Raw genomic sequence first — 27,072 nt, 5'->3', positions numbered from 1 at the left:
CAAACTAGTATCTGTTTTCAAGGACATATGTAGGATATAAGAACTGGATTTTCAGAATGAATATTTATGGGATAATTTATTTAACTAACCAACTTTAAAAAAAGGTTAAAACACTTTCTTGGTTTATGGTGGATACCAAGCTATATATGCTCTACTATGAGTTCATGGAAAACTGCAATCAGTCTCAACTGAAAGGAAAATTTAGGTTGTTTGGGAGAAAGTTTTTACAATTGAAAAACTAAAGGGAAAATTGAAAGGAAAAGATTTTAGGAAAGAGAAAGAAACAGGGAGAGGAAGAAAAGAGGCTAGCCAACAACCTGCAGTAGTGATTCTGAGGAACTAATAAGAGACGAAAAACTGGATAAATTATAAAAGGATGACTGATACGGGGGCACGGGGAGGAGGATGAAACCGGGGAAAATATTGAGAGAGACAGAAAGAAAAGGAGAAACTTATTTGAGGTTGGAAATAAAGAGAAGGTGACATTGGAGCCGATAGGAAGAAACGGAGTGGATCTGGGAATGAGGCAGTGGGTGGAGAGAGAATGGGGAGACGACAGAGGATGAAGGGCAGCTGAGTGTGTCTGCGGGAGAAGGACCAAAGCAATCTGGGCGGAGCAGGTGGCAGAGGCAGCCGCGGAGGAGGCCCAGGGAACTGACGGGGATGCTCAGCCAGGCCCAGAGGATGCGCCCTGGCAGTCCCGGAAGACACCAGGAAAACAAGCAGGAACCGTAGCTAGGACTGGGGTGGCCAGGCCCAGGAAATCCATGAAGGGGACAGACAGCGGGTCCTGCTGCCGCCGCCGATGCGACTTTGGCTGCTGCTGTCGCGCGTCCCGCCGGGCTCACTACACGCCTTACCGGTCCGGGGACGCGACGCGAACCCCTCAGTCCCCACGGCAGACCCCGAGCCGGGAAAGACGGCGCCCGGAGCCAGCCGGGAGCTGGGCAGCAGCGGCCGAGGAGGAAGAAGCAGCTGCGGCGGCCACACCCTGGTTGAGGTGAGAGCATGGCCAGATGCTGCCTCTGGAGCTCGGGAGGCTGAGGAACGCGATGGGGGTGGCAACGCACGGTGCGCTGGGCAGGAGAACCGCGCGGAGGGCTGGGGCCCCGGACTGAAGATCCCGACGCCTGAGAGGGGTTGGCGCTGAGTGACTACTGCTTGGAGAAGGGTAGGGAGGTAATGGGGCCCGTACTGGAGGCAGGAGGAGGGACAGTGTTGAGTTGCCCAGAAATAAAGGTGTGCCCCTGGAAGGGTTAAAACATAGGAAGCTCGGTCTCTATCTCGAGGTCTTTGAGACACAGACATTTGCTGTGTTGATGGAGGTGAGATTGCAGGCTGTGTCTGTTGGGTTGAGCCAAAGGAGAGATGAACACATGACTCAGAAGGCTATACCAGGATGGAAACATCAGAGATGGGCATGAAAGATGAAGGATCGGGAAGTGCACCCGGACGAAAGCACACACTGCCATCTCTTATAGCTCTTCTTTTCAGGGTTATTTCTCTTAGACACAGATCGCAGGGTGGGGTGGGTGGTGATTCCCTCTTCCTGGGCTATGTCTTTTTCCCCTGCAGAGCTGGAGCCCTGCCTGATGGCTGGATGGAGGCCATGCAGGACAAGTTCCTTCTAAAATCAATCCTTTGCTTTGGCCTGGAAGACCGAACATATTAGGCTCAATTTTCTTCGTGTAGCAGCAGTAACATAAAAATCTGTCATACATACGATTTTTGGGAGAAGAGACAGATTGTGCTGCAGGCTTTTTAGAAACAAACATGTCCTCATCACAGCATTTTTAGCTTTTTATCTCATGGAAGGTAGTACTCATAAATCAAACTACCAGGCCTAGTGATTACAGCCTCTTGAGCTAATGGGTCTGTAAAAAGTTACTTCATTTCTCTAGGCCTCAGTTTCCCATGCATAAAATTGGAATTTGGATTAAAACAGTGCTAATTATAAAACTAAATGTTCATTGGATCTGTATTCTATGTTCAGGATAGCTATATTTGTGAACTATGAAATTTAGCCTATTCACTGACAATTTTATTTTTTCATCACGCTATCCACTGTTTATGTCAGAAAACAGACTCACATTCAGTTAATAGAGCTTAAATAAATCACATGTCTTCTAAGGAACCCATAATAAATTACTGCTCCTAAGAAAGAATTAAGCAAAAAGTATTCATTGTTTGATTTTTTTATAAAGTAAAATTTTTATTGCCTTATACAAATTACTTTTATAGACATAATTACTTTTTTTAAAAAGCATATCTATGGGATGTTAATTATTTTATAAAATACTTTGAAATTTTATTTAAAGCTTAGAACAAAAAAACTAATCTGAATGTGTGTTTATAATTCCAAGGCTCCTTAATCACTTTACGTACACGGGGTGAATTCTTCTCATCTGGAAAGCAGCATTAATCCTGCAGAATTTAAAATGAATTATGACTCCTTATCACAAGAGTATGATTTTTCTCCCTCTCTTTGGTTAAAAAAAAGTTTGTAGGGTTAGAATTTGATCCTCTAAATTGTGGTTTAATTGTGAAAGTAGGTAGCAAACATTCGTGGTTTCCTTAATAGTTACTCATCTGACAAACTACACCTATATTCATCTTCGCTGATGTAATGATAAGTCTTGAAATGTTTTTAAAAAATTTCACAATTCCCAAATGAAACACAGCAACTTGACTGAGGTTAGTGCTACTTTGCCCTTCATTTAAAAATCAATTCCCCAGTTTAGCGTACTTTAAAAAACGTAACAACTTTAGCTATAGTGTTAGAGGTTTAATGAGCGTTAGCGTATTAGAGATTATACTTGGGGAGTGGTGTTTTTGGTATGATTTTCTAACTCTCAATCAATTAAAAAATGTAAAAAAGCAGCTTTGCACATTATCCAAATTCAGTTCAGTTCAGTGTTACTTATTGAGCAATGATGGTGGAGGCCAGCACAAACTGGATACAAAACTACCCTCAGGTAACTCAGAATCTGTAGTTCTATAATATGCTTCAGTAACTGGAGTATGGAGTAAGTGCTGTAACAGAAAGATGAACTGTAGACATCTCTCTCTCTCTCTCTCTCTCCAAGGAAAGCTGACTTCCCTAACAGGCCATACAAAGTGGCATTACCTTGGAAAATATGTTGAAATCTGGTCTTTAACTTGTTAAGTCTGTTTCTTTTCTTTTTCTTTCTTTCTTTTTTTTTTTTTTTTCAGAGATGGAGTCTCACTGTGTTGCCTAGGTTGGAGTGAAGTGGTGCAATCATAGCTCCCTGCAGCCTCCAACTCCTGGGCTCAAGGGATCCTCTTGCCTTGGCCTCCCAAGTAGCTGAGATCACAGTTGTGTACCACCATTTCCGGCTACTTTTAAAAAATTATTTTGTGTAGAGATGGAGTCTTCCTATGTTGCCTAGGCTGGTCTCAAACTCCTGGCTTCAAGCAATCCTACCACCCCACCCTCCCAAAGTGCTGAGAGTATAGGCATGAGCCACTGCACCCAGCCAAGTCTGTTTCTTAAACTGATAAATCACAGGACTACTATATAAACCCACAATAACAAATTACTAATTTATAATGAGAATTTTAACATCTTAGCGAACTAGACTCTCTTTTATGATCCCAGCAAAATATCTCTTGGTATATGTGCCACATTTGAGAGCCAAATTACAGCCAAAAGGTTGTTTTTGAAACTTGAATCTAGAGCAAGAGGAATTAATTAGTGGATTCTAAATTTCAAATAATTTGATAGCTTCAGAGCATCAAGGTGTACACATAGGTTCTTTTTTCCTGGACAGTAAGTGTCCACTGATGATTGTCCTCCCTTCTTAGGTACATCTCTTTTTCTATCTCTGACATGCTAATATTTTCAGTCAGATTATAATCTGGTTTGGGGATCTTTGTGACTGTTTCAAGTGTCTACATTTATTCTCTAAATCAGTTTATCTTAATTATAAAGTTTAAATTCTAAGTGGCAAGCTTATTTTCTTTAAGAAAAAATAATGATGGGGTAGGGAGGTGGGGCTGGGGTACCATATTGCAGCCCCTACATGCTGGCAATATAAACCAGGTGGTTAATGGCACCTCTCTATGGTGCTAAAAGGCAGATGAGGCCGGTCACGGTGGCTCATGCCTGTTAATCCCAGCACTTTGGGAGGCCAAGGCAGGTGGATCACTTGAGGTCGGGAGTTTGAGATCAGTCCGGTCGACATTGTAAAACTCCATCTCTAATGAAAATACAAAAATTTAGCTGGGCGTGGTGGTGCGCCTGTAATCCCAGCTACTCAGGAGGCTGAGGAAGGAGGATCACTTGAACCAGGGAGGCGGAGGTTGCAGTGAGCCGAGATTGCACCACTGCACTCCAACCTGGGTGGCAGAGTGAGACTCCATCTCAAAAAAAAAATTAAAAAATTAAAAAATTTAAAAAGGCAGATGATCAGAGACGGCTTTATACAAGAGGTGAATTTTTGTCTGGCTTGACAAGATAACAAAGCCAGGTTGAGTGTGAAGAAAATTTTGCCAAAAGGACACAAGCAGATTTATGACAGTGGGAAGATGCTTTATTGAAGTGAATCCCATGCTGTGATAGAAATTTTCTGTGAGGATTTAATTCAAACTCGATCCTTTTTCAAGTATATAACTATTTAAAAAGAGAAATTAAGTGAATTGTCAGCTGTTGGCCATCTGCCTCAATGTGTGCTTTTGAAGCCCAGCAGATTGCACATTCTGTGTAGGTGGATAGCTTGAAACCTGCAGACAACTGTCAGAGGACAATGACTTCAGAGAAGATTCAGTGAATTTCTAACATCAAACTTCAACTACTGTAATATGCTTGTCTAGCCATCTCTTTGTTGTTGCTGTTCTACAGCTTTATTGAGATATAACTGACATACAATAAACTGGGCAAATTTAAAGTGTGCAATTTGAAGTTTCAACATATGTATATACCTGTGAAATCATCACCACAATCAAGATGACGAACTTATCCATCATCCCAAAAAGTTTCCTTCTGCCCTTTTTAAATTCCTCCTTCCTGCCCCTCTGCTTTTGTCATTATATATTACTTTGCATTTCCTAGAATTTCATATAAATGGAATCATACAGTATCTACTCTTTGTTGTTGTCTGGCTTCTTTCACTCAGCATAATTATTTTGAAACTTATCTATGCTGTTGTGGGTATCAGTAGCTCATTTCCTTTTGTTGCTGAGTAGTATTTCATTGTATGAATGTGCTACACGTTATTGATTCACCATTCGTTGAGTTGTTTCCAGTTTTATGGCTATTACAAATAAAATTGCTATAATTATTTGTGCACATGTCTTTCATTTCTCTTGGGCACATTTCTCGGGGTGTATAACACTAGGCATGCTTTTAAAGAAACTGCCAAATCGTTTTCCAAAAGGGTTGTACCTTTTATATTCCTACTAGCAATGTATGAAGGTTCTCATTTCTCCACATCCTTCCCAATACTTGTTACTGTACATCTTTTATATTATAGCCATTCTAGTGGGTGTGAAATCTTATTATGGTTTTTTGGCTTAAATTTCCCTAATGATTAATGATATTGAGCTTTTTTTCATAAGCTTGATTATTATCTACATATTTTTGGTAAAGTGTCTGTTGAAATCTTTTGCCCATTTTCCATTGAGTTGTTTGGGTTTCACTGAGTTCATTGGGTTAGTTTCATATTCTAAATACAAGTTTTATTATATATGTTCTTTGCAAATATTTTCTCCCACTGTGCAGATTGTTTTTCCATTTTAGTAACAGTGTCTTTTGAAGACCAGACATTTTAAAATTTTGCTGCGGTAAATAAACATTATCAGTTTTTTCTTTTATGGTTCTGCTTTTAATGTCATATCTAAGAAATCATTACTTAATCCAGATTACAAAAATATTCTATTTTTTTCTAGAAGTTTTATAGTTTTGCATTTTTACATTTAGGCCTATGATCCATTTGAGTTAACTTTTGTATGTGGTGATCAAGGTTTTGTTTTTTTTCTTTTTTATCTTTTTTTTTTTTGCACGTAGATGTACAGTTGTTCTAACACTGTTTGTTAAGAGCACTATCCTTTTTCCATTTAATTGCCTTAGCACCTTTGTTCAAATCAATTGACCACATATATAATTGTCTGTATTTGGGTTTCTATTGTGTTTGACTGATTTATTTATCTGCCTTTTTTTTTTCTTTTTCTTTTTTTGAGACGGAGTCTAACTCTGTTGCCCAGGCTGGAGTGCAGTGGCACGATCTTGGCTCACTGCAACCTTCGCCTCCTGGGTTCAAGCAATTCTACTGCCTCAGCCTCCCTTATCTATCTTTAGACCAATACCAAACTGATTTGGTTACAGTAGCTTTATATGTTTTGAAATCACGTAGTCAAATTCTTGAGCTGTGCTCTTCTTATTCAAAATTGTTTTCATTGTGTTAGGTTCTTTGAATTTCCATATACATTTCAGAATTCACTTGTAAATGTAGACAAAAAGCCAGTGGGGTATTTGATTGGGGTTACATTGAGTCTATAGATCAACTTATAGAGAATTGATATCTTAACAACATTGGGTCTTCTGATGCATGAACATGACATATTATTTCATTTATTTTGGTTAATGGTTCTCAGGTAAGGGCAATTGTGCATCACAAGGGACATTTGACAGTATCTAGACACAAACAACTAGAGCATCAGAGCCCCTTTGCTGTACCCACAGTCTTGTATTTACAGTCTATACTTCCATTCTTCCAGGAGGTTTGCTCCCAGAACTGGTGATATAAAGAAGGAAAGTAGCAGTATGAGCACTCTGAGGGCTAAGCAATGGGATAATATCTTTCTAAGGGAACAGTTAAATCAACTTCATTTGGTCTTCCATGGACATGAGTTTCAAGTGGCTTTCTGGCCTTTCTTCTGTTGGCCTCTTCGCTATTATGTGAAGACTTCATTTATACTCAATCTAATTCAGCTACCATGGGCCATATCACCAGTGCCCATTGTGTTCTATGCATCCTAATATTTTCATTAATCTGAAGGGGAGAGGGTTTTAACTTTGAAGGATACTCAAGAGGACTTTCTTATGAACTCAGATGGAAAGTGTCCTGAAATTTGTCCTTTTAAAAATATCTGAGCATTGTTTTGTGCTGTGACATTCTTACATGTATCATTCTGTGATCAAATCTCCAGCTTACTATAAATGATACCTACATTCTAAAGAGCCAATTCTAGTTGTACCAGCATGGCCTTAGAGGAAAGTAAGGGAATACAATTTTTATTTAGCTTCTATTTGGTCAGAGTTAAGTATTTAAAACAGTAAGGTAGATCCCAGATCCGCCACCATTAAAAATAAATAAATAAATAAATAAATAAATAAATAAATAAATAAATAAATAAAATAGTAAAGTAGAAAGAAGAGACAAAGATCCAAACCTTTCAAAACGAAAAATGAATTTTAAATATAAGGTTATATTTTATTACCTACTGCTGAACCATCATTGCATAAATGAATAAATAGAACTAAATAGTCCAGTCACAGTGGCTCACGCCTGTAATCCCAGCACTTTCGGAGGCCGAGGCACGCAGATCACGAGGTCAGGAGACAGAGACCATCCTGGCCAACATGGTGAAACCCTGTCTCTATTAAAAATACGAAAATTAGCTGGGTGTGGTGGCATGCGCCTGTAATCCCAGCTACTCGGGAGGCTGAGGCAGGAGAATCGCTTGAACCAGGGAGGCAGAGGTTGCAATGAGCCAAGATCACACCACTGCACTCCAGCCTGGTGACACAGCAAGACTCTGTCTCAAAAAAAAAAAAAAAAATAAAATAACTAAATAAACTCTTCTTCCCCCACAAATTTACCAGTTTAGCCATTTTAAGTGTACAGGTCAGTAGTTGCATTAAGTACATTCACATTATTATGCAACAAGTACCACCATCCATCTTCAAAATTTTCTTTTTCCAAAACTGAAACTCTGTATCCATTAAACAGTAGCTACCCATTCTCCCTCCTCTACCTCCTGGTAACCACTATTCTACTTTCTGGCTCTATGAATTTGACTACTCTAGCCACCTTTTATAAGTGGGATCATATATTTGTTGTTTTGTCTCCAGCCTATTTCACTTAGCATAACCTCTTTTAGGGTCATCCGTGTTGTAGCATGTGTTGTAATTATGTACTTTTTTGTGTGTGAGATAGAGTCTTACTCTATCATCCAGGCTGGAGTGCACTGACACAATCATGGTTCAATGCAGCTTTGACCTCCTGGGCTCAATCGATCCTCCCACATTGGCCTCCCAAATGGCTGGGATTACAAGCAATTTTTTTGGTATTTTTGTAGAGATGGGGTCTCAGTTTGTTGCTCAGGCTTATAATGATGTACCTTTTAAAAGGCCAAATCATATTCCATTGTATGTTTATACAACATTTTATTAATCCATTCATCTGTTGATGGAAATTTCAATTGTTTCCACCTTTTGCCACTGTGAATAATGCTGCAACAGGTATGGATGTACAGATGTCTCTTTGTGTCCCTGTTTTCAATGCTTTTGGGTTGCAAAAGAAGAGGGATTATTGCATATATGGTAATTCTATATTTAACTTTTTGGAACGACCATACTGTTCTCTACAGCAGCTGCACCATTTTACATTCCCACCAACAGTGTACAAGGGTTTCAGTTTCCCCATATCTTCATGAATACTGATATTTTGTTTTTGTTTTTTAAAATAATTGCCATCCTAATGGGTATAAAGTGAAATATCATTGTGGTTTTGATTTGCATTTCCTTACTGATTAGTGATGTAAAAGATATTTTTAAAGTTTCATATTTACTGACATGTTTACCATTTCCAATATTCTTCATTATTTTCATCTGGTATCATTTTCCTTCTGCCTGAAAGAATTTCTTTAATCCTTCTTATTCTTGTGCAGATTTGCTGGTGGGAAAATTCTTTCAGCTTTTGTATGTGAAAAAGTCTTTATTTCACCTTCATGTTTGAAAGATATTCTTGCTGGTTATCAGGACTGACTACATACTTTGTGGGGCTCAATGCGAAATGAAAATGTAGACCCCTTTGTTCAAATATTATTAAGAATTTCAAGTAATCAACAACAGAGCATTAAACCAAGCCAGTCCTTCTGAGTGCAAAGCCCTGTGTGACTACATGGGTTGTATGCACAAGAAACCTACTCTGCTGGTAATAGAATTCCAGGTGACTGCTCTTTTTTTCCTTCAGCTCTTTAAAGATGTTGCTCTGTTGTCTTTTTTTTTTTTTTTTTTTTCTGAGATGGAGTTTCACTCTTGCTGCCCAGGCTAGAGTGCAATGATGCCATCTTGGCTCACCGCAACCTCAACCTCCCGGGTTCAAGTGATTCTCCTGCCTCAGCCTCCTGAGTAGCTGGGATTACAGGCATACGTCACCATGCCCAGCCAATTTTGTATTTTTAGTAGAGATGGGGTTTCTTCATGTTGGTCAGGCTGGTCTCGAACTGCTGACATCAGGTGATCTGCCCTCCTCAGCCTCCCAAAGTGCTGGAATTACAGGCACAAGTCACTGTGCCTGGCTTCTCTGTTGTCTTTTAATTTTCAAGTTATGCTCTCATTCTTATCCTTGTTCCTCTCTATATAATGTTCTTTTTTCTCCTGAATACTTATAAATTTTTCTCTTTATCACTGATCTTAAGCAATTTGATTAAAATGTGCCTAGGTGTGGTTACTTTCATGTTTCTCGTGCTTTGGGTTTGTTACGCTTACCGGATCTGTGTGTTTACAGTTTTCTTTATACTTGGACAATTTTCAGCCATTATTTTTTCAAAAATTTTTGTTGCCCTCTATAACTCCTTTCCTTTAGGGACTTCAGTTACATATATATTAGGTCATTTAAATTTTTCCCATTGATCACTGATGCTCTGTTCACTTTTTGTCTTCTTTCTCATTTTATTTTTGGATCATTTTTATTGCTATGTCTTTAAGTTCACTAACTTTTTCTTCTACAGTGTCTAATCTGTTGTTAATTCCATCCAGTGTATTCTTCATCTCAGATATTGTCTTTTTCATCTCTAGAAGTTTGTAACTTTCATGTATTAATTTTTTTTCTCTTTTTTTGAGACGGAGTTTCACTCTTGTCAATGTCACGATCTCAGCTCCCTGCAACCTGCAATCTCTGCCTCCCGGGTAAAAGCAATTCTCCTGTCTCAGCCTCCTGAGTAGCTGGGATTACAGGCACCCACCACCACGCCTGGCTAATTTTTGTATTTTTAGTAGAGATGGGGTTTCACCATGTTGGCCAGGGTGGTCTCAAACTTCTGACCTCAGGTGATCTGCCCGCCTCCTCCCAAAGTGCTGGGATTACAGGCGTGAGGCACTGTGCCCCGCCCATGTATTAATATTTTACTTCATTTGATCAATCTTTGTTCTACTTTCTTGAACATTTGAAATACTATAATAACAATTCTAACATTTGTTCAGTTCTGAGTATGTTTCTGGTAATTGATTTTCCCTTCATTTTAAGTACTGTTTCCTGCTTCTTTGCACACCTGGCAATACTTTGATTTGATACCACACATTAAACATTTTACATATTGGGTGTTAGATAGTTTTGCATTCCCATAAACATTATTGAGCTTTATTCTGGGTCACAGTTAAGTTAGTTGGAAACAGATGCTTCTTGATCTTAAGCTTCATTATGGGGAACCCAAGCAAATTTTTAAAGATGATTAATTTTCCCCATTACTTGGGTGATACCCTTCTAAGTACTCTAGCCAATATCCTGTTAATTATGAGGCTTTTCCCACTTTAGTAGATGATGAAACAAACTACTTCCAGCCTTGTATGAGCCAAGAGGATTGTTTAATCTGATTCTCTTGTGTGGTTCTTACCCCAACCTTGGTAGTTTCCTGATATACCGATCAGTATTCAGCTGAATATTCAGGGAGACTCTCCACAGATCTCTGAAATTTTCTATTCTTTCTGGTACTCTTCCCCATGAACTCCACCTGCCTTGGCCTTCTCAAATCTCTGCATGATCTCTTCAACTCAGGGAGATCACCAGGCTCTGCCTGGATTCCCTCTCTGTGAGCTCTGGGGCAGTTAAGTAGGACAGTTGTATGGCTTACTTTGCTTGTTTCTCTCTTCTCTTGGATAACTTTCCTATGTTGTCTGATATCCACTGTCTGAAAATAATTATTTTATATATCTTGTCCTATTTTTTAGTAATTTCTGTCAGGGGTGAAGGGGAATGAATACCAATCCTATTACCGCATGCTGTCTGGAAGTAGAAGTGTCTTTCTAGCCACATTATAAATTAGTAGTTTTCAACCCTGACTACATATTAGAATTATTTGGGGGAGGTCTTTAAAAAGCTGATGTAAGGCTTCATTCCAGACCAATTAAATCAGACTTTTTCAGATTGAGGTCTTAGCATCAGTGTTCTTTAAATGCACTACAAGTTTTCTCATGTATACCAGGGTTAAAGAACCTTCATATTAAAGAAAAGGTTGCATTTATAAATCATTCTGAGAAACTTTTGTATTCTGTCATTTCAACTAAGACACAGAGGCGGTTGGCTTTTATTTTTGTAGACAGTGTGGAATTATAGAAGCTTTTAAAGAAGAGTCTGGCAGACATAGATCTTTGTTTTAGCGTCATAAGTGTGGCAGTCGTGTGAGAGATGGGCTTAAGTGGATTGAGTGAAGATCACTGAGAAACTGTTGCAAGTGGTTCACGGCCAAAGGTAATAAGGGCCTGAACACAGGCATTGGTATTGGGAATGGCGAGGAAGAGATAGGTTGGAGAATTTGAGTTAGAACTGATAGGATTTTTTGATTAATTGAGTGTGCGAAATGAGGGAGATGGTGGAAACAAATATTATTCTCCAGTTTATTACTCTAGACAAGTAAACTCTGTCTAAACAAATTCCTAGGCCAGTCAGAGAGTAAATAGTAATTTCATTAACTGAGATAGATAATATGGTACGAGAAACAGATGTCAGGGAAATGAGAGAATTAATTTAGTTTGGGATATCCAAAAGGACACATCTCATGGAACTGTCTCCTGACCTCTAGTTTATTCTGAATCATAGGACAGAGAAGACATTTAAAAGCATATCTTTTTAGTATGCACTATAATTTTGAACAGATTTATCTTTCTTCTTTTATTTGACTTAATATTGAAATCTGTTTATATCTTTTTTTTTTTTTTTTTTTTTTTTTGAGGCGGAGTCCTGCTCTGTCTCCCAGGCTGGCGTGCAGCGGCGCCATCTGGCTCACTGCAAGCTCCGCCTCCTGGGTTCACGCCACTCTCCTGCCTCAGCCTCCCGAGTAGCTGAGACTACAGGCGCCCGCCACCACACCCGGCTAATTTTTTGTATTTTTTAGTAGAGAGGGGGTTTCACCGTGTTAACCAGGATGGTCTTCATCTCCTGACCTCGTGATCCGCCCACCTTGGCCTCCCAAAGTGCTGGGATTACAGGTGTGAGCCACTGAGCTCGGCCGAAATCTGTTTATATCTCTTAAACAAACATCAGTTAATACTGCAAGAAAGTAGATGTTGGCCGTGAGCGGTTGCTCACGCCTGTAATCCCAGCACTTTGGGAGGCCTAGCGGGGCAGATCACCTGAGGTCAGGAGTTTGAGACCAGCCTGGCCAAAATGGTGAAACCCCCTCTCTACTAAAAATACAAAAAATTAGCTAGGCGTGGTGGCAGGCGCCTGTAATCCCAGCTACTCAGGAGGCTGAGGCAGGAGAATCACTTGACCCCAGGAGGCGTAGGTTGCAGTGAGCCAGATCGCGCCACTGCACTCCAGCCTGGAAACTCCATCTCAAAAAAAAAAAGTAGTTGTCTTCTAGATGACAAAATGTCAAGTCAGAGATTATTGCAGTCTTTTCTTTTGTTTTGGGTTTTTGACTGTGGGTGTGTCCATTCCTCCCTTCTTTGGACAATAACCCTACTTTTTTTGGGGGGGGTGGCTATAATTGTCTTTTTTGCCATGGTTTATAGTCTTGGTGGGAAGTTTGGTTAAGGTATCCTGAGCTAAATGATAATCTTGAGACCCACACGAGGATGATCTGATTTTTTATTTATTTATTTATTTATTTTTGAGACGGAGTCTCGCTGTTGCCCACGCTGGAGTGCAGTGGGGCGATCTCGGCTCACTGCAGGCTCCGCCCCCTGGGGTTCACGCCATTGTCTTGCCTCAGCCTCCAGAGTAACTGGGATTACAGGCGCCCGCCACCTCGCCGGGCTAATTTTTTGTATTTTTAGTAGAGACGGGGTTTCACCGTGTTAGCCAGGATGGTCTCGATCTCCTGACCTCGTGATCTGCCCGCCTCGGCCTCCCAATGATCTGATTTGTTGAGCATTGCATCATCAGTGGAACAACATAAGAGTAGAAAAAAGTGGCCAGAACCAATCGGCCCCTTCTTGCTACCTAGATCCTAATTGCTTCCCCTATTCCTGCCCCTCCCTATTCCTGCCCCTTCTGAGCCTGTTCTTTTGAGTCTTCAACTGTTCCTTTGATTCTGTGGGTCTCCTCTTCCAGTAAATCCTATTTTAAAAAATAGTATAGCTGGAGTCTGTTCACTGATCTTTCCAAAAGGTATATATGGAATGTCAGGCATAATACTAGGTGCTAGAATAAAATGAGGAACAAGATTATTGGATAAAGGCTCAGTGAGGACGTAGACAGAAAACAAATAAATAAATATACAAATAAAGTGATTTCTGATATTAATAAAGTTTATTTAAAAAAAACTTCGTTAGAGAGGAATTAAAGCAGGAGGTGAAAGAACTGCAAAACCCCTAAGGTAGAAATAAGCTTAGTGTGTTTGAGGAAGAAAATGGCCAGTGCAGCTGGAGCATACTAAATAAGAGGAGGGGTCAGAGATGAACCTGAGCCAGGTCACCTGAGACCTCATAGGCCGTGGTAAGAAGTGGATGTTATTCTAAGGACATGGGGAAGCCAATGAAGATTTAAAACAGGAACATCATATGATCTGAAAAATGTTAAAAAGTCACTTTGCTATTGCAAAACAGACCTTAGGAGGCCAAGAGTGGAAGGAAGGGAGCTGCTTTGCTGGCTATTGCAGTAAGTAACACCAATGTGAGATCATAGTGATTTACATCATGGCGGTAGCAGTGGAGCTGGTAAGAAGAGAAGGCCTGGGCCTTCTAGCAGATAACTTGGTACCCTGCAGATCCTGAAAACAAAACTAACAAAGAAGATAACTGGGGAATAAAAAGAGACAACTTCATGGTTGGAGTCTTTATATTAAATTTTGTTTGAAGCCTCTGAGGTTTTTTGTTTCGCCCTGGTGGAGGTTTTCTCCCCATTCATTATGAGGGTGGGAGTTAGATGGTGGGACAAAGAGATAGAGGTCACTCAAATGAAAAGGACCCTGGATAGTATTAAAAATATCTTCACACAGGGTTGCATATGGTGACCAAATGGTGGTAGCGCCCACGGTGGGAGGGGTAGCAGACATGGTGATGGTATTTCCCTAGAACAGGGGTCCCCAGCCCCCAGAGCATGGACTGGTACTGGTCCTGGCCTGTTAGGGCCTGGGCTGCATAGCAGGAGGTGAGTGGCAGGCCAGCGAGCATTACCCCTGAGCTCCACCTCCTGTCGATCAGCAGACCAGCAGCTGCATTCAATTCTCATAGGAACGGGAACCCTATTGTGAACTGGGCATATGAGGGATCTAGGTTGCCTGCTTCTTATGAGGATCTAATACCTGATGATCATTCCAAATCCATCCCCCACCCTGTCCATGGAAAAGTTGTCTTCCTTGAAAATGGTTCCTGGTACCAAAAAGGTTGGAGACCACTGCCCTAGGACACTTTAACCTCTTCATGAAGTTGCCTGTTCTCTTAGATTTATTTGCTAGAGCAGCCTCATAACTATAGGTGATTCATACTAGGTCTCACAGGAGTTCCAAACAGAATTCTGTAATGATTTTATATTATGAAACCTGACATCTCATGGCAGCAACATTATCATTATCACCATAATTACATATATAATTACATGATTAATATTTATCAAGTAAATGATAAATGCTAGGCCCTATCTTAAACATTTCATAAGAATAATATTATTTAATTCTCACTATAATTCTGTGAGAAAGATGCTATCGTGATCCCATTTTATAGAGAGGTTAAGTAATTTGACAAGATCACACAGTTATGAAATGGTAGAAGTTGTGTTTAATTGGCAGGTGTTGATTTTCTGTTTCACATGTATTAGAGTAATTGTTTTTGTGCATCTTGTATGTTTTTAAAATTTTTTCCTAGGTTTGCTTTTTGTTAAAAAGTAAACCAAAACAAAACAAATGAAGACTATAAAATGAAAACCTTTGGTAGAACTTGGACAAAAATGGTCTGGTCTTCAAGTTAGCATACCAAGTATGAAAATGTCATCTGTTTAAAAATACTAAGCTGCATGATTAAAATTTGACCTTGTGAAAATTCGCTTTCTAATTTATATGGCACACCACCTGAAGGCCAGCACAGAGAAATATATGACCTGTTTAAAATGAAAGGAAGTGTACCTGGGCACGACCAAGAATCTATCAAAAAAGCATCAGAAAGCTCCATATTAAGGTTAATAAAAATAGGTGAACCGCACATTTCAAAGGAGAATCTGGGACACTATTCAAATAACAAAGACTTAAAGCAGGCTGGGTTCACTGGCCGGAATAATAGGCGCATGCATTTACAGAATGGGGGGATTTTGTCCACTGTACGCATGCTCATTCACACTCACGTCTAACCCTACAACACCAGCTCCGAGAAAGTGGATGCAATGAAGGAAATGTTAACATGAGCAGTGACCCTAGTGTACAAACAATATCAAATTTTAGATCCTTTTTGTCTCCATGATAGTCTAATCTGTATTATCTTTTGGCTATATCAACCTTGACTTTGAAATCTCCAAATAAACATTTCAACCAAAATGTACGGCTGTATTGTAATTTCAGCAAGAAGGGTTTTCATTGTTTGCACATATCTTCAAAAAGAAAAAAAGTGTGCTTGGGAGTAATCAAAAGCACATTCTCGAGTGAGCATGCTTTGGTGGTATATTCTACAGACTGGGAAAGGTCCTACTTATCACTCCCAAATTTTCAGCATACATCTAGTTTCCTGATGTGCAGCATTAAAAAACTGCTCTGACTTCTTTGTCTTTCTTTACTGTAGAGAGAATAATAGCTTCTTTGTGAATGGGAGAGCTGGGTCTCTAACTCCACAGAATGACCTTGGATTGGGGAAAGGTTCAGAAGTCTGTGTGTTTGTTACTATTACTATTGCTGCATAGCAAATCACCTCAGTGGCTGAAAACTGCAAGTATTTAGTACTCACAGTTTTGGAGGGTCAGTAATCTGGGAGCAGCTTAGCTGGTTAGAATTGCCTCAACTTCTGTCATGAGGTTGCAGTCAAGCACTCAGCTGGGGCTGCTGTCATCTCAAGACTCAACAGGGGCTGAAAGGTCCATTTTCAGACTCACGCACATGGTATTTGGCAGGCTTTAGTTCCTGTCCGCACAATAGGTCTGCTTATAACACGGTAGCTTAGTTCCCCCTGCACAACTGATCTAAAAGAAAGAGAGCATGCATACTCAAAATGGAAGCCACAGTTGTTTTTGCTTTTTAAAAAATAATCTAATCTCGGAAGCAACATTCCATCACTGCTGCCCTACTGTATTCATTACAAATGAGTACTAGATCCATCCCAGACTCAAGGCGAGGGAATTACACAAGGGTTTGATGACCAGGGATCACTGGGGACCAACTTGGAGACTGCCTATTACAGTCTGCATCCATTACCCGAGCTCCTGGACACCAGAGGAGCAGCAGAATTAGTTCTCTCTTTCTTCTTCTGGAACAAGACTAGTACAAACTAAGCACAAAAGGGAAGGGGGAGTATAACCAGAGCTGAGGCTGAAGACTATGCCAAGCTATGTAAGCCTTATTAAAGATTTTTGTCCATATCCTCAGAACAATAACAAACTCAGACTCTGCTTGCCTCAGTCATCCCTTCAACCACCGCTGGAAGACATTGCTGGCAGTGACTGGCCCTGGGGACTTCAGCTGTCTTCTTGCGTGCCTTAAAGGCTAAGGTTCACATCTATGGCTCCAGTGTCCTACCCGAGGGTAGGTTAAAAGAATGACATGGGTGACTCAAGACTAGAGAAGTGCCTGGCCCTGTGAGGCAGACATATTAATAGTTTGAGAGGCAAGAAGTCGGGCCCCAGGTTCCCACCATGAGGAACTGGGAAGCCATAGAAGGAAAATGCAAATGCCACACACCTGCAGGTGCCTGGCGGGTAGCATAAATAAGTGAACCTGCTTAGGTGTAAGGGCATAGGGAATAGTGTTGGTGACTGTGACTGTGACTTTCTGGACCATTGACCAAACAAAATACATCAGTGAAGGCAAGTCTCTAGGATAGTACCACCAGCAGGGGGCACCTGCAGATGGTTTTCATTGTCACAAAATTAGGTTTGGTACTTGGGGATGAGCAGCTATTCACAGTAGAGAAGCTCCAGTTTGAAGTATCCTACACTACTTGAATTCACTACAGGCTGCATGGAGGAAGCAGCATGGCCACTTTGATTTCCAGAACTACCCGTACACAATGTGAAAAGAAGAATAGAGGTGAGGTGGATTTGGTTTTGGAGGTGAGTGAGCAGGTGCCTCCAAATGAGAGTTGGGGCTCAAGGTTTTCTTAAAAAAGATAGACTCTTGAAAAATTGCACTCTAGTTACATTAGTGCCAACTCATGAAGTCACCTGTTCTTTTTTCCCTCTCCCATTATCTCCCCTTTCTACCCCATTCTACCCTCTCCCTGATGCCCTATACATCACAGAAACTTGCCCTTGAGACGTAAGACTGTTTGGAAGGAGGTTGGAAGAGCTGGCCTTGGCTCAGAGAGTTGCTTTTACCTTGTGGTATCTTAAAGGTGCCACCTGATGTCCAACCATTCATAACAGACAGAGAGCTGTTGCCAACAAGGTCAGCAGAACATAGCACTAGAGAGCACCAGAGGAGACACCTAAAGATGTGGCTTTTGGCACATCATCTGGGAATGAACCAAGTTGGGCCTGGACTAGGACGAAGCAAGTAAGACACTCCCTGAATCATGAAAATGCAGGGTCAGATCCTGTCTTTATTTAAAGTTTTGATATTTTGTTCACTGTGGATTTTTTTTGCATTAATATTTTTCTAAAATATTGCATTAAAATATTATTTATCTTGATTACCGAGATTTTGGCACCCTTTAAACTTCGCACCTCAGGTGAGTGCCTTGCTCCTCTCATCCTAGTTCCAGCCCTGAATACCTTAACAGTTGAATCAAAGTTTGAACCAATTGATCTGGTCCATCAGCACCAGACCCTTCTGGTTTTGATTTTTTTTTCCCTCCCTCTACCTCCTAAGAATGTACCGAAGCCAGCAAATAAAGGATGCAATAATTCTCTTCTGTATACCACAAGCTCTGAGCTTGGGCCAGCTTGGGTATTTCTGTACCTCTCTGTCTGTTATTATTATATCACATGCATAGCCTAAAACTGGGATACTTTTATCTGAATAAAAGATTATTCTGGTCGAAAGGAATTGTGATGGTTAATGTTGGATGTGTTTGTTCTTTTACCAAACTGATACAATGTTTTGTTTTGGTTTTTGAGACAGCGTCTGGCTCTTTCACCCAGGCTGGAGCGCAGTGGCACAGTCTCCACTCACTGTGACCTCTGCCTCCCAGGCTCAAGCCACTTTCCCACCTCAGCCTCCTGAGTAGCTGGGACTACAGATGTGCACCAGCACGCCTGGCTAATTTTTGTTGTATTTTTTGTAGAGATGGGTTTCACATGTTGCCCAGGCTGGTCTCGAACTACTGTGCTCAAGCCATCTGCCTGCCTCGCCTCCGACAGTGCTGGGATTACAGGCATGAGGCGTGGCACCCTACCCCTATGGCATTAACTCCTAAAGCCACTTGAACTTTGCAAAGATAGAGGACTGTTGAGTTTTGCTCATCTTTTGTCCAGAATTGCCAGACGTTTGATACGGTACTCAACAGCTCAGTATTTTGACATTTTATATGCTAAAATGGAAATGAAAACAAAAGCGAATACAGAACGTGAGATTTTTCTCATTAAAATTTCTTCCTCGTGTGAAGCTTTCTGAGGCTGTATCTTGATATTTTTGAACCTTTGCCAGCTGGAAGAAAGGACAAAACAGCTGTTCTAAACTGCCAAGAAATTGGCTGGTGCATAGAAGAGGGAATTTGTCTTTGTTGTATATTTTGCCTTTGTCCTGGGAGTGATTATTTTGATCAGCACTTTTGGTTGTACAGATGTGAGCCAAATATCTAGCAGAGGGTAGCTCCTGATTTTAGTTAAGTAATTCACTGCTGAGACTTCAGATTATGATGTAAAGTGTTCTGCTTAATAGTGATAAAAGCTGACCTGAAAAGGGTGTTATAGTCTTTTTTTTTTTTTTTTGAGACAGAGTCTCACTCTGTCACCCAGGCTGGAGTGCAATGGGACGATCTCGGCTCACTGCAAGCTCTGCCTCCCGGGTTCATGCCATTCTCCTGCCTCAGCCTCCCAAGTAGCTGGGACTACAGGCACCCGCCACCACGTCCAGCTAATTTTTTGTATTTTTAGTAGAGATGGGGTTTCACCGTGTTAGCCAGGATGGTCTCGATCTCCTGACCTTGTGATCCCCCCGCCTTGGCCTCCCAAAGTGCTGGGATTATAGGCGTGAGCCACCGTGCCCGGCCAAGGGTGTTATATTCTTTTATATAATATAGTTATGCAACGATTTTAAATATTCTTACGAGATACACATTAAATATTTAGGGGTGAAAAATCTACATCTTACTCTCAAATCGTTCATCAAAATAATACTAATGATTGTGTCTGTGTGCTTGTGTGTGTGTGTGTGTAAAGAGAGAAAACAAATGTGGCAAAACGTTAACAATCTATGAAGCAAGTGAAAGATTTACAGGACTTTATTGTGCTAGTTTTACAACTTTACTATATGTTGAAAATTTTAAATTTTTCAAGCTGGAAAGTTAAAAAAAATCAGTGTTACTTTTCACTCATATGTGTGTATGAGTGAAAGTTATTATATATGGCTTCAGGGACCAGCTAGTAGATGGCATGATACAAGAAACAAAGGCAAGGACCATGGATATATATGGCTATCTTGTCCTTAGAGGTATTTTTTCTTTTTTTTAAGAGACAGGGTCTTGCTCACTGTCACCCAGGCTGGAGTGCAGTGGTGTGATTACAGTTCACTGTAGGCTCAACTCCTGGGCTCAAGTGATCCTCCCACCTCAGCCTCCAGAGTAGCTGGGACTAGTGGTTTGCACTACCATCCCTAGATAATTTTTAAATTTTTTTTTGTAGAGACAAGATCTCGCTATGTTGCACAGGCTGGTTTTGAACTCCTGGCCTTAAGTGATCCTCCTGCCTCAGCCTCCTGAAGTGTTGAAATTATAGGCATGAGCCACTGAACGTGGCAGCAATATTTTTTTTTCTAATTCAGAATCCAATCCAAGATCTGAACTAGGATCAAGCATTCCATTTAGTTATTGTTATCACTATGGATTTTTAAAGCAGTCTGGATTGATTGACACATGCTCCTTTGACTTGTACTGGAACTACTTGCCCCATTCTGGAAAATGACTCAGATTTTAGCAATGGTGTGATTGTCATGAATGCCTTGGAAGCTATTTATGAATTTATTCCAGTATTGTTTCTGGTCCCAGAAATGTATTTATTGACCCTAACATCAGTCCCTTCAATTTTTGAGATCTGATATCTATGTTCAAATCAAGGAGAATTATTCATGTAATTCACACAAGTCTTCCCTCACTATTCCAACCCCCTTTCCAGAAATTTACATACCATATTTCTTGCATGATTTCCCCTCTCCCAAACGTCAGATACAGATAAATAGTGGGTGTTGAAAGGATAAAGGGGATTGTGTGAGTAAATTACCACCAGCTGTCTGAAGGCTTGGTTGTAATTTCTTTCCTTGAGGTTTGAGGTTTTTGTTATAGCTGACAGACAAGGCTAACCATTGAAAGGGATGGATCTGAATAAACACACACACACACACGGTTCACAGTAATTATTTATTGAATGAATGAATGAATGAACGAATGAATGAGATAATGCATCAGAAATACTGTGTACATTTTAAGGCATTGTCCCAGTTGTCTATTCCCGCATAAACACACACACACACACACTCACACACACACACTTCCTCAAGACAGATACAAGATGGGGGAAATGTCCACCTTTTCTGCTCCCTAGACTTCCAGCCAGCAAGTGAGGAAATCCACTTATTCAGCTTCCTTGCCAATGCTTTGGTCTCACATGATAAATCAGAAAGATGAGAAATGGAAAATCTGGGTCACTGGCCTAGCCCTAGGGAGCACTTTGGAGCAGAACTGAAATTAAAATTCATGACTTCTACACAGTATTGGAGTCCTGCCTGGTATGCAAACATTAATGAAAAATAGCTATGATTTATAGAATGCTTAAAATGTGCTAGACAATGAATTAAAAACTTTTCATATATTAGCTCATTTTGTTCTTACAGTGGCCCTATTAGGTAGTTATTATCATTAACCTTGTTTTACAAATGAGGAAGCTAAAGCACAGAGTTTAAGTCATGTCCAAAATTGCATGGTTGGAAATTGACAGAGGAGGAGGACTTGAACCCATGTCCCTGACTGTAGAGCCAGTAATCTTAACTGCTCTGTTGTAATGCCTGCCAGCAACCTCAGCTGCGCTGCACCGCTCTTGCAGATGAATGGGACCCTAGGCACTCACTCACAGGAGACCAGGAATATTTTTCCTTCCACCAGTGAAAAATAAAATTGTTTTCATCAATACTGTTTTTAAGTTAATTTTTTAACTGACAAATAGTAATTGCATATGTTTATGGGGTACAATGTTTTGATATATGCATATACTGTGGAATGATGAAAACAAGCTAATAATATTTTTTAATTTTAAATGAAGCACTGTATTTTGCAATCCCAATGTATGATAAAATTTTATATTGCTAGCATACTTCAGTACTCTACTCAGATGCTACCTTCTTTAGAAAAACTTCTCTGGTGGAATTTAATTAATCACTCCCTCCTTCATGTTCTGCTTGGTGTGTACCTTTATTGTAGCACTTTACCCGATCTGGTTTGTATTATGGTTTGATGAATGCTTGCCTGGCTTTCCACACTAGATTTTAACACTGGATTTCTACACTAGATTTTAGCAATGCCTAGCACATGCTCTGTGTTTGTTTAATTAAATGAATGAAGGTAACCACACTGTCCTTGAGTTTTACCAACTGTGGAAATAAAATTAAGTCCCATGAGCATTAGCTGCCTCTGAACTCCTACCTGTTCACTTAGGAAATTAAGTCCCTTACAAATTCCCCTGTACCCCACAAATACTTCTGCTTTTTCCAAGAATTGTTTTCTCTTCTAAACTGCTCCTGGTCCTGATTTTGGTTGTTCTGAGTCACAGCTGGCACTTTGCCTACTATGTATAGTCTTCAGAGCCACACATCCTCCTCCAAACCTCCTGCCCCATTCCACTCCAGCTACTGAAGGGCAGATCTTTTCATTCTTTTTTTTTTTTATACTTTAAGTTTTAGGGTACATGTGCACAACATGCAGGTTAGTTACATATGTATACATGTGCCATGCTGGTGAGCTGCACCCATTAACTCGTCATTTACATTAGGTGTATCTCCTAATGCTATCCCTTCCCCGCCCCCCCACCCCACAGCAGGCCCCAGTGTGTGATGTTCCCCTTCCTGTGTCTATGTGTTCTCATTGTTCAATTCCCACCTATGAGTGAGAACATGCGGTATTTGGTTTTTTTGATCCTTGTGATAGTTTGCTGAGAATGATGGTTTCCAGCTTCATCCATGTCCCTACAAAGGACATGAACTTATCATTTTTTATGGCTGCCTAGTATTCCACGGTGTATATGTGCCACATTTTCTTAATTCAGTCTATTATTGATGGACATTTGGCTTGGTTCCAAGTCTTTGCTATTGTGAATAGTCCTGCAATAAACATATGTGTGCATGTGTCTTTATAGCAGCATGATTTATAATCCTTTGGGTATATACCCAGTAATGGGATTGCTGGGTCAAATGGTATTTCTAGTTCTAGATCCCTGAGGAATCACCACACTGACTTCCACAATGGTTGAACTAGTTTACAGTCCCAACAATGTAAAAGTGTTCCTATTTCTCCACATCCTCTCCAGCACCTGTTTTTTCCTGACTTTTTAATGATCACCATTCTAACTGGTGTGAGATGGTATCTCATTGTGGTTTTGATTTGCATTTCTCTGATGGCCAGTGATGATGAGGCTTTTTTCCTGTGTCTGCTGGCTGCATAAATGTCTTCTTTTGAGAAGTGTCTGCTCATATCCTTCGCCCACTTGTCGATGGGGTTGTTTGTTTTTTTCTTGTAAATTTGTTTGAGTTCATTGTAGATTCTGGATATTAGCCCTTTGTCAGATAAGTAGATTGCAAAAATTTTCTCCCATTCTGTAGGTTGCCTGTTCACTCTGATGGTAGTTTTCTTTGCTGTGCAGAAGCTCTTTAGTTTAATTAGATCCCATTTGTCAATTTTGTCTTTTCTTGCCATTGCTTTTGGTGTTTTAGACATGAAGTCCTTGCCCATGCCTATGTCCTGAATGGTATTGCCTAGGTTTTCTTCTAGGGTTTTTATGGTTTCAGTTCTAACATTTAAGTCTTTAATACATCTCGAATTAATTCTTGTATGAGGTGTAAGGAAGGGATCTAGTTTCAGCTTTCTACATATGGCTAGCCAGTTTTCCCAGCACCATGTATTAAATAGGGAATCATTTCCCCATTGCTTGTTTTTATCAGGTTTGTCAAAGATCAGATGGTTATAGATATGTGGCATTATTTCTGAGGGCTCTGTTCTGTTCCATTGGTCTGTTTTGTTTACCAAAAATCTCTGTTTTGGTACCAGTACCATGCTGTTTTGGTTACTGTAGCCTTGTAGTATAGTTTGAAGTCAGGTAGCGTGATGCCTCCAGCTTTGTTCTTTTGGCTTAGGATTGACTTGGCAATGCAGGTTCTTTTTTGGTTCCATATGAACTTTAAAGTAGTTTTTTCCAATTCTGTGAAGAAAGTCATTGGTAGCTTGATGGGGATGGCATTGAATCTATAAATTACCTTGGGCAGTATGGCCATTTTCACGATATTGATTCTTCCTACCCATGAGCATGGAATGTTCTTCCATTTCTTTGTATCCTCTTTTATTTCATTGAGCAGTGGCTTGTAGTTCTCCTTGAAGAGGTCCTTCACATCCCTTGTAAGTTGGATTCCTAGGTATTTTATTCTCTTTGAAGCAATTGTGAATGGGAGTTCACTCATGATTTGGCTCTCTGTCTTTTATTGGTGTATAAGAATGCTTGTGATTTTTGCACATTGATTTTGTATCATGAGACTTTGCTGAAGTTGCCAATCAGCTTAAGGAGATTTTGGGCTGAGATGATGGGGTTTTCTAGATATACAATCATGTCATCTGCAAACAGGGACAATTTGACTTCCTCTTTTCCTAATTGAATGCCCTTTATTTCCTTCTCCTGCCTGATTGCCCTGGCCAGAACTTCCAACACTATGTTGAATAGGAGTGGTGAGAGAGGGCATCCCTGTCTTGTGCCAGTTTTCAAAGAGAATGCTTCCAGTTTTTGCCCATTCAGTATGATATTGCCTGTGGGTTTGTCATAGATAGCTCTTATTATTTTGAGATATGTCTCATCAATACCTAATTTATTGAGAGTTTTTAGCATGAAGGGTTGTTGAATTTTGTCAAAGGCCTTTTCTGCATCTATTGAGATAATCATATGGTTTTTGTCACTGGTTCTGTTTATATGCTGATTACGTTTATTAATTTGCATATGTTGAACCAGCCTTTGCATCCCAGGGATGAAGCCCACTTGATCATGGTGGATAAGCTTTTTGATGTGCTGCTGGATTCGGTTTGCCAGTATTTTATTGAGGATTTTTGCATCGATGTTCATCAGGGATATTGGTCTAAAATTCTCTTTTTTTTGTTGTATCTCTGCCAGGCTTTGGTATCAGGATGATGCTGGCCTCATAAAATAAGTTAGAGAGGATTCCCTCTTTTTCTGTTGATTGGAATAGTTTCAGAAGGAATGGTACCAGCTCCTCCTTGTACCTCTGATAGAATTCGGCTGTGAATCCATCTGTTCGTGGACTTTTTTTGTTTGGTAAGCTATTAATTATTGCCTCAATTTCAGAGCCTGTTATTGGTATATTCAGAGATTCAACTTCTTCCTGGTTTAGTCTTGGCAGGGTATGTGTCGAGGAATTTATCCATTTCTTCCACATTTTCTAGTTTATTTGCGTAGAGGTGTTTATAGTATTCTCTGATGTTAGTTTGTATTTCTGTGGGGTCGGTGGTGATATCCCCTTTATCATTTTTTATTGCAACTATTTGATTCTTCTCTCTTTTCTTCTGTATTAGTCTTGCTAACAGTCTATCAATTTTGTTGATCCTTTAAAAAAACCAGCTCCTGGATTCATTGATTTTTTGAAGGGTTTTTTGTGTCTCTATTTCCTTCAGTTCTGCTCTGATCTTAGTTATTTCTTGCCTTCTGCTAGCTTTTGAATGTGTTTGCTCTTGCTTCTCTAGTTCTTTTAATTGTGATGTTAGGGTGTCAATTTTAGATCTTTCCTGCTTTCTCTTGTGGGCATTTAGTGCTATAAATTTTCCTCTACACACTGCTTTGAATGTCTCCCAGAGATTCTGGTACGTTATGTCTTTGTTCTTGTTGGTTTCAAAGAACATCTTCATTTCTGCCTTCATTTCATTATGTACCCAGTAGTCATTCCTGAGCAGGTTGTTCAGTTTCCATGTAGTTAAGTGGTTTTGAGTGAGTTTCTTAATCCTGAGTTCTAGTTTGATTGCACTGTGGTCTGAGAGATAGTTTGTTATAATTTCTGTTCTTTTACATTTTCTGAGGAGTGCTTTTCTTCCAACTATGTGGTCAATTTTGGAATAAGTGCGGTGTGGTGCTGAGAAGAATGTATATTCTGTTGATTTGTGGTGGAGAGTTCTGTAGATGTCTATTAGGTCCACTTGGTGCAGAGCTGAGTTCAATTCCTGGATATCCTTGTTGAATTTCTGTCTCATTGATCTGTCTAATGTTGACAGTGGGATGTTAAAGTCTCCCATTATTATTGTGTGGGAGTCTAAGTCTCTTTCTAGGTCTCTAAGGACTTGCTTTATGAATCTGGGTGCTCCTGTATTGGGTGCATATATATTTAGGATAGTTAGCTCTTCTTGTTGAATTGATCCCTTTACCATTATGTAATGGCCTTCTTTGTCTCTTTTGATCTTTGTTGGTTTAAAGTCTGTTTTATCAGAGACTAGGATTGCAACCCCTGCCTTTTTTTGTTTTCCATTTGCTTGGTAGATCTTCCTCCATCCCTTTATTTTGAGCCTATGTGTGTCTCTGCATGTGAGATGGGTTTCCTGAATACAGCACACTGATGGGTCTTGACTCTTTATCCAATTTGCCATTCTGTGTCTTTTACTTGGAGCATTTAGCCCATTTACATTTAAGGTTAATATTGTTATGTTTGAATTTGATCCTGTCATTATGATGTTAGCTGGTTATTTTGCTTGTTAGTTGCTGCAGTTTCTTCCTAGCCTCGATGGTCTTTACAATTTGGCATGTTTTTGCAGTGGCTGGTACTGGTTGTTCCTTTCCATGTTTAGTGCTTCCTTCAGGAGCTCTTTTAGGGCAGGCCTGGTGGTGACAAAATCTCTCAGCATTTGCTTGTCTGTAAAGTATTTTATTTCTCCTTCACTTATGAAGCTTCATTTGGCTGGATATGAAATTCTGGTTGAAAATTCTTTTCTTTAAGAATGTTGAATATTAGCCCCCACTCTCTTCTGGCTTGTAGAGTTTCTGCCAAGAGATCCGCTGTTAGTCTGATTGGCTTCCCTTTGTGGGTAACCCGACCTTTCTCTATGGCTGCCCTTAACATTTTTTCCTTCAT

At 40.1% G+C, this 27,072-nt stretch overlaps 1 protein-coding gene across 18 annotated transcripts in view; it reads left to right on the top strand.

The window, feature by feature from the left end:
• The first annotated feature begins 488 nt into the window (after nucleotides 1–488).
• Nucleotides 489–27,072, top strand: part of LOC101130554 (myomegalin) — a 225,188-nt gene continuing 198,604 nt past the window's right edge. For 6 of the 18 annotated variants that reach the window (XM_055356611.2, XM_055356599.2, XM_031009244.3 and 3 more), the window contains exon 1: nucleotides 492–1,000. In XM_055356611.2, coding sequence (XP_055212586.2) covers nucleotides 768–1,000 — 233 coding nt within the window. In that variant the 5' untranslated portion in view covers nucleotides 492–767. Of the gene's footprint in view, nucleotides 1,001–27,072 lie in introns of all 18 variants that reach the window. The other 12 variants (XM_055356667.2, XM_063696230.1, XM_055356641.2 and 9 more) reach the window with 5 other exon arrangements.

Source organism: Gorilla gorilla, chromosome 1 (genome assembly GCF_029281585.2).
Source record: "Gorilla gorilla gorilla isolate KB3781 chromosome 1, NHGRI_mGorGor1-v2.1_pri, whole genome shotgun sequence".
In the NCBI taxonomy this organism is placed as follows: Eukaryota; Metazoa; Chordata; class Mammalia; order Primates; family Hominidae; genus Gorilla; species Gorilla gorilla.
The sequence above is the reverse complement of the archived record's forward strand: the minus strand, read 5'-3'. Positions and strand labels throughout refer to the sequence as shown.